This window comes from Corvus brachyrhynchos, unplaced genomic scaffold (assembly GCF_000691975.1).
Source record: "Corvus brachyrhynchos isolate BGI_N302 unplaced genomic scaffold, ASM69197v1 scaffold116, whole genome shotgun sequence".
Classification (NCBI taxonomy): domain Eukaryota; kingdom Metazoa; phylum Chordata; class Aves; order Passeriformes; family Corvidae; genus Corvus; species Corvus brachyrhynchos.
Genome location: NW_008240221.1, coordinates 12794848 through 12802639, shown reverse-complemented (window position 1 = coordinate 12802639; position 7792 = coordinate 12794848). Strand labels below are relative to the sequence as shown.

The 7792-nt window shown below is 43.2% G+C and overlaps 1 protein-coding gene across 5 annotated transcripts; it reads left to right on the top strand.

Moving 5' to 3' along the window:
- The first annotated feature begins 1904 nt into the window (after positions 1-1904).
- TP53I3 (tumor protein p53 inducible protein 3) lies at positions 1905-7792 on the top strand. 5 transcript variants are annotated; one of them, XM_017745091.1, is made up of 7 exons: positions 1931-2006; positions 3092-3169; positions 3371-3513; positions 4188-4455; positions 5700-5912; positions 6662-6858; positions 7455-7792. In XM_017745091.1, the coding sequence occupies exons 3-7, from the start codon at positions 3376-3378 to the stop codon at positions 7659-7661; spliced, it is 1023 nt and encodes a 340-aa protein (XP_017600580.1). In that variant the 5' UTR covers positions 1931-2006; positions 3092-3169; positions 3371-3375; the 3' UTR covers positions 7662-7792. The 5 variants fall into 5 exon arrangements, with proteins under 5 accessions (XP_017600582.1, XP_017600580.1, XP_017600579.1 ...); XM_017745090.1 differs by lacking the exon at positions 1931-2006 and adding an exon at positions 2048-2211; XM_017745093.1 differs by lacking the exon at positions 3092-3169 and having other exon boundaries at positions 1905-2006.

The window sequence follows — 7792 nt, the reverse complement described above, 5'->3', positions numbered from 1 at the left end:
GCACTCAGTCCCCTCATCCAAACCATCAAAAAAGACATTAAACAGAGCTGGCCCCAGAGGTGAGCCTTGGGGAATGAAATTTATTTAATCTAACAACTAAGCCTTCCCCTTTAAACTAACCTCAGACTAATTCTGTGCTAGTGTTTTCTGCAGAACTACAGAGCTGAAGCAGGTCCAAAAGGTGCCATTGTGTTATTTAGCCCCAAGTGTGCCTGGCTGGCTCAGTAATAAATTCAGGAGCCATATAATATTTGATATGAGCTTTTTTATCTGCTACACGAGGAAGGCAGAAAGTGTAAAGCTGGAAGATTGCAAAAAATGCCAACACTTTCGAAATCCTGTAACAATATCCATACATTATTTGTTCTTGTAAATAGTCACATTGTTCATACCTGGCCACTGTTCCTAGCAAAGACTAACACTAAGTTTTTCCAGGGCCAGATTTGCAGTAGGTATTCTCTGGGGTTTGCCCCTGTTGTTCTGGATGATTTCTTTGTGGAAAAAAAAAAAAAAAAGAAGTAACTTTTCTGTGCATTTTACAAGAAATTTCTGAAAATTATTTGAAGTGCTCAGTGTGTATTCTTTAGAACAGCTAATACTTCATGAGTATAGGTATTAGTATCTTTAATTTTCAGATAGAAATAGCACTGTTGTCATTTGAGTGCAGTATAGTGTGAGGGGGATTTGAACTTGAAAAAAAGCATCTCCATTATAGCAATTCTATATATGATTTTTATAATAATTGATTTAATTTTTTAATTTATGCCCTTGTGTTATTATAGCAGACTACTTTAGAGAGAAAGGTAGGCAAATCAGCAGAAAACTTGGACTTCATCAACCTAAAGAGTGCTCATTAGGAAATAAAGTATAGAAGTTTGAAACTTTAAAGTTAAATAAGAAACTGCTGCTTTACCACATTCCAGCTGCTGAGTTCCCTTCAGTTCCTTCAAGAACACTTGTGGGCTTGCTGCTCATAAAAGGACTACCCTATGTATCTGCCCTCTAAGTTTCTTAACTGAATTGAAAGTAACGTCTTCAATATTTGGTTTAAGATGCTCTGCTTTATCTTTCTAATGCTGTCATCCAAGGGACAAAGGAAATTGCTACATTAACACATTTTCAGGCTGTCCTGTACATCTTTGAGTAATAAAATATATTTTTATCATGTGAATTTGCATTGTCAATGACTGCAATAGAAAGTTATTTTAAACTGCAGTGGATTGCAAAGTTGTCTGGTGACAGTGGAGGAGGGACAACATCACTACCAGGACTGAATCAGGCTGAGTGTACCATAGACCAGGCTTCATGATCTTTTCATCTTCAGAAACACATCAACTATTAGCTCTTCAAGTCACATGAGAACAAAAGAATTTTTAGCTATACTTGATTCTAAATTTGCTCAGTTTCGAAGAAGAGTTTAAAAGCATGAATCCAAAAATCTCATTATTACTGGAAAAAAATCCACAGAAAAATCCTACACATATGAGTTACCATTTTTGAACAATCTGAAGTGTCACTTTTATTCCCTGACAGCTCAAACACTCAAGAGCTGGTGACTAGGACACAGAGAAAGGCGTGATCTGATCCTTCTGCAAACCTCATGGAGATGCCATCGGGCTTTTAGAACAGTAATGATTCTGATGCCAAACCATCAGGTAGAAAGGCAGAGAGCTGGCAGATGTGAACCAGCGAGCTCCGAACGCCGCTGTCCCCCAGGAAGGAAGCCCAGAGCAGCCTCCCCAGTGGGTTTGTGGTATCAGGGCTGGCACAGCTCCCACACCCTCAGTGCCAGTGGAGTAAATCGGGTCTGAGACACTCAGTATTCTGAAATCAAAGCATCTGCTCAGCTGGAGCACACCCCATCCCACACACTGGCACAGCCACGGGCAGTAGGCCAAGCTTCCCCATGTGCTGGGGCAGCAGCTGATCTCTGCTGCAAGGCCAAGCGGGACAGCAGATTTCTGTGCCAACCCGTGGAATAATCCAGGTCGTTCACAGAAATAATGGTGAGCCCTGCTAATATTTCTGACTCCTCATATCTGTCACTCCAAAGTAAAACAGCCTCGCCCTGTTCCTCCCCTTGTCTGCTGGGGAGTAGCCGAGTGCAAGGGCAGAGCTGGGAGAGGAGGAGCTGGGATCGGACTCTGTTCCCGAGGACATGCTGGGTTTGTTCCGGGGCACAGAGTGTCCCTCCTTCTTCATAGGAAAAAGGTGAGCTCGGGGGTTTGCTCGGGAGCCACACAGCTTCTTAAAATTGTTGTTTTCGGCCACTGCTGGCAGATCTGAGAGCTTGAAATGGTTGGAAACTCGTGTTTCAGTTCCTGTGGTTTTCTGTGCATATTTGAGAGTAATGTAAATATTCAGGTCCTCTCGGGTATTTTGGTTGGTTGGCTTGTTTTGATTTTTGTTGTTTGTTTGGTTTTTTTTTTTACATTTTTGTGGGCCTGCTTCTAGCAGCAGTGACAATAATTTATAAAAACACAGGTTAATGAACTCTGATGGAAGAGAGACAAAAGCTTCTTTCACATCTTATTTTTAATTGACTAAATTTGGAACCAATTAAGACAGCAGAAACAATTGTTATGGGCTGTATCAGGTGGGCTTCCCATTGAATTTTATTGCTGATACAGGCAAATTTTGTGGGATTGGATTAAATGGTTCATCTGAAAACAACGAATAGACAGCCAGCCTCAGAAAGAAAAGCCTTTAAACTGCATTTTATATGACTAATTGGAAGTGTTTATTCACCATAAAATAGCCATAGAGCACCACCCTGTGGGGATTGCCATTCCTGAGGTTTCAAATTGTTTATCACTCCACATTTGCAGTCTTACCACAAATAATTAGGTATGCACTTAGCTTTCCCTGTGCAGACATCAGTGATTTTTACAGAGGGCAGGGTGGTCTGTCACTCAGTCCTGGTTACTTGGAAAGGCTCTGGCCTGCAGCCCATCCTGAGCTGCATTCAGTGTAGTACCAGCTCTCAAAAACTAACATAGTTGTTCCCGTTTTGGTTCCCTCTCCTTCTCATCTCCTTCCACCCAGTACCCAGGGAGCAGAGAGAAAACTGTTCCACATTTGATTTTACCAGGCAGGAAGAGGCTTGACAGCTCAGCCCACCTCAACAGCTGCTGGTGCCAAAAGGATCCCAGGAATAGCATCTGAGAAGGTACCTGAAAGACTGCTGCAGCAGTGAGATCCTCTACCATAGCAAATCAGGCACACAGGAATTACCTCCTGAGGCAAGGGAAATAAATAGGAATTTTTAATAGCGTTTGTTACCTTTCATTACTGAGATTTTTCCACTGCACGTAAGTGTGCCTGCATTCATGCAAGGTTTTCTCAGGTTTGTTTTGGTTTTTTTTTTTAGAGAAAATGTTTGCAGCCTATTTTGATTGCCCAGGAGGCCCAGAAAATCTCTATATGAAAGAAGTGATGAAACCAGATCCAGGAGAAGGAGAAGTTCTTGTGAAGGTCTCTGCCAGTGCTCTGAATCGGGCTGATTTACTCCAGGTAAATGTATGTTAAGCAGATCTATGCACCTAAAAACAACACAGATTTTTCAAGCCCCTCTGTGAAGTCTTGACAGATCTAATGAGCTAAAAGAGTGTGGACCTGGTGAGCATTTGGATGGGAGAGTCCATAGGGTTGAAAGAAGACATGTTTGTTGATTCAGCAGATAAATGTTTTTGTCTCAGAGCAGTGCTGGGCTGGCATGGAAAGGCAGCTGCCTTTCAAAAAAACATGTAAAACCCAAACTCTGGTCTTTCTAGATCTTAGACCCTTTTCTGGGCATTTGGGATGAAAAGGAAGTGTTCCAATGGCACAGTTCCAGTGGGAGAAAATCATTCAGATTCACATTCAAGTTATTATTTTGAGCTGCAAGCCATGCTCTGCAAATGGAGAGCAAAGTACCTCCACAGTAGGGATTGGCCTGGACAAAGGAGACTCACGAATATTTCAATTTATTCTTATTTTAAGAATAAAACTTAGGAAGAATAATACTTAGGAAGCAAGAAGTGTTTCCAGAGGATAGAATATCCTCAAATTACTGCAACATTTGCACAGTGCAAAACCAGGATGAAACAAATAGGAATTTAGGCTGGTGACATGTGAATGAAATATTGCGAGTCATTACACTCACTGATGTTTGGCTTTTCCTTCCTTGCCTTCTCTTTTTATTTTAGAGGAGAGGGAAGTACCCTCCCCCCAAAGGAGCAAGTGATATTTTAGGCCTAGAAGCAGCTGGGAGCGTGGCTGGGCTGGGTCCTGGCTGCTCAGGCCAGTGGAAGATCGGCGATGCAGTGATGGCTCTGCTCTCCGGGGGAGGCCAGGCACAATACGTGACAGTGCCCGAAGGCCTCCTGATGCCAATTCCCAAAGATATGACTTTTACTCAGGCTGCAGCCATTCCTGAAGCCTGGCTAACAGCATTTCAGCTGCTCCATTTTGTAGGTGAGAGGCGCATTTGCCCATTTATCCCACCGAAACAGCTCATCTTCCTTTCTGTTACAAAATCCTCTCTTTGTTGCCTCCATCTGAATGTTGTTTGCTCTCAAAGAACCTTTTCACTGTCACTTTGTCCCTATGGGTCAGAATCTGGTATGCCAGACACAAATCCTTGAATCTTGACCACTTCTCCCCAATCGCAACTTACCCTGCTGATTGCATATTTACAAGGAAGGATATGGAAAGATGGTCAGGTTTCTTTTCATCTGTATTTTTCAGCTTGAACCACTGAATGGTTTGTGTTGAAAAGGATCTTAAAGATCATCTAATTCTACCCCCCTGCCATGGGCAGGGACACCTTCCATTAAGCCTAAACCCTGAAATTATTCATGTTCTCCACACACCTGAAAATACATCTTATTTCTAAGGATTTGGCTTTACTGCATGCATGACCGTATCATGAAGTTTATCACTAATTGCCTGTGGGTCTGCAGTAGCCAACATCTTGTACCTGGTTTAACAGAGATATTAATTGTAGGTAATTGTAGGTAAAATTCACTCTGAGCTGATTTAAAACAGACAGAAGCTCACATTCTTAATTTTAAAAATGCGCTGCCAAGGTAATAAACAGTAGCACTTCCCAGGGTTTTCCTCAGATGAGAAATATCCTTCTTCTACACTCTTCAGCAGTAGCATCTAAAAGATCCAATCAGGAACAACAGTTCCAAACATCCCTGCAGATTTGCTTTGAGAAGTGTTGCTTCCTAGGGGTTAGTGGGAGGCTACTTGGTGCCTCACTTTCAGTAGCAATCAGTGGAACACAAATTAATGCAACTGATAGATGGTAAAATGATTGGTAGGACTGGTCCTTAATATTAGCCAGCATTTCTGGTATTTCTCCATTGCTGAGTGCCTGATTTCTGAGTGTGAACATCCTCCAAGTGTGTTTTTTACTGATGATATAAAAAAGCTGTGAGTGCACTTCATTAAGCATCTTGGTCACAGATGCCCAGAACTGCACAGGGCCAAGACAAAATCCTTCCACTGAGGCTGGTTAAATAATGTCCTGTCAGCACACTGAGACCTCTGCTACTTCTGGATTTGTCTCTTTTGTGAAGGCTATGAAGATGTAAACAAAGCCCAACCAAGGGCATCTCTTTCAACCTCCTCTTCAGTATCTTCCAGACTGTTCATGTTTTAATCCAAAGGTGATGCCAAAGGGTGACCACTTTCCTTATGGCCTCCTCCAGGTAAAGTACAGGAGGGCGAGACAGTGCTGATCCACGCTGGAGCCAGCGGGGTTGGCATGGCAGCCATTCAGCTGGTGAGACTGGCAAAGGCTATTCCCATTGTGACAGCAGGAACTCAGGAGAAACTGGAAGCAACAGCAAATGCTGGAGCAGCTGCAGGGTTCAACTACAAGATTGAAGACTTCAGTGAAAAGGTCTTGGAGTTCACCCAAGGTAAAAATCTCTCTGTGAGAGGTGTGAATGAACCTCCCAATGTGTGCACACACAGTTTCAGCTGTCTCTTGGTGAGGGAGCAGACAGTAGCGACCCTGTTAGCACAACCTGACATCCTGTTCAGCCCAGAATGGGCCTTTCCTTTGTTTAATTGTGGTGTTTTCTGCATGGGCTCTCTTTGTCTGTGTTCATTTGGGCATAAATGTTGTGCCTTGTTATTGCTGCTTCCCAAGGAACTGTGGGACCAAATCCTCACACTTCGTGTTTGAATCATTACAGAATCATAGAATGGCCTGGGTTGGAAAGGATTTTAAAGATCATCCCGTTCCAACCCCCTGCCATGGGCAAGGACACTTTCCACTCAACCGGGTTGCTCAGAGTCCCATCCAAGCTGGCCTTGAACATTTCCAGGGATGGGAATCCACAGGTTCTCTGGGCAACCTGTGCCAAGGCCTCACCACGCTTAATTATTGAACAGTTAGAAAAATGTAGCTTTTCTAAGTATTTGGGGTGGTTTCTGCCTGAGTCTGCTTCTGGGTAACTGATGATTCTTTTTTTTGTGCCTGATTCTGTAATTTCTTACAAATCACTGTGCCAATTCCTAATTTCAGTAGAAAGACTTAAATAAGAATTGCAGGGTTGATTCTGCAATAAACCTATAAATAACAAGGTCTTAGTTTTGCCTGAAATTATCCTACACTGAATGCAGCTTGACTTCACTGCTGAAATCTCTTCTGTTTCTACTTGAGGTTCTGGAGTAGATATTATCTTAGATTGTGTTGGTGGCTCATACTGGGAGAAGAATCTCAACTGTCTGAATACTGATGGCCGGTGGATTATTTATGGACTGCTGAGTGGAGGTGAAGTCCATGGGGATTTGCTGGCAAGGCTGCTTTCCAAAAGAGCCAGCATCCACACGAGCCTGTTACGGTCCCGAGACAAGGAGGCAAGTAGTGGCCATAAGCAGTGTGTGCAGTTTGATCTTAAAATCATTCATAGTTTTGAGAGCTTTCTTTTAAAACCAGTGTTAAACACATCCTTGCCAAAAAAGCCCCACCTTGAACTGTTACTACATACTTTGGAAAATGTCACAAAACTAAGTTAAAATGTCCTTTTTTCTATTTTTATCAAACTCCTCCCTGAATGAGAGTAATGACACCCAGGATTTCTTAATGTGCTTCATGAGTACCATCGTTTAGATATTTGGCCTAAGAAAAAATAAAGGTCCAGTGATTGGGCAGATTCTGTGCATGGTTTAAGACAGAATATTTACAAGAACTTTATATCGGTTTGATTTAAATGGCTCTGCACTGAGCTTACAACACTTGCTTTGGAGAATTTCATTCAACTAAGATGCAATAAATCTAAAAGCTTTCTTCTTGTTTGCAATTTAGACCGGTCAGGTGTTTTTATCTCCATTTCACTATGAGAATGTCAGAAGGTGTCTCCTTGAGGGCTGTGTACGTTTTAAACGCCGCGCTCAAAGACGCCTCAGTCAGTGAAATGATGGGAAATAACCCTGAAGGTGTTTTCTCTCCCCAGTACAAGGAGCGGCTGGTCAGAGCCTTCACAGAGGAGGTGCTGCCCCATTTTTCCGGAGGGGCTTCCCCGCGTCTCCAGCCCCTCGTGGACAGCGTTTACCCCCTGCACGCCATCGCCGAGGCACACAGGGCGATGGAGGAAAACAGGAACATCGGCAAAATCGTCATCGAAATTCCCGTTTGCTTCAAGAAAGGGCCGCTGCAGTAGCTGCTCTGGGACAGTCACTGCGGGGACTGCACTGCGGTCATCCTGCCGCTCCTGCTCCAAACCAGACCGATTCGTGTGGGGGGCGAGGAAGGGGAAAGGCTATGGAAGCGTTTATTAAAGATGTATCTGTC

Coding starts and splice junctions, on each gene's coding strand:
- TP53I3 (XM_017745093.1), top strand. CDS start 3,376: ATGTTTGCAGCCTATTTTGATTGCCCAGGAGGCCCAGAAAATCTCTAT. Junction 4,456..5,699: donor TCAGCTGCTCCATTTTGTAG/GTGAGAGGCGCA, acceptor GGCCTCCTCCAG/GTAAAGTACAGGAGGGCGAG. Junction 6,859..7,454: donor TACGGTCCCGAGACAAGGAG/GCAAGTAGTGGC, acceptor TTCTCTCCCCAG/TACAAGGAGCGGCTGGTCAG.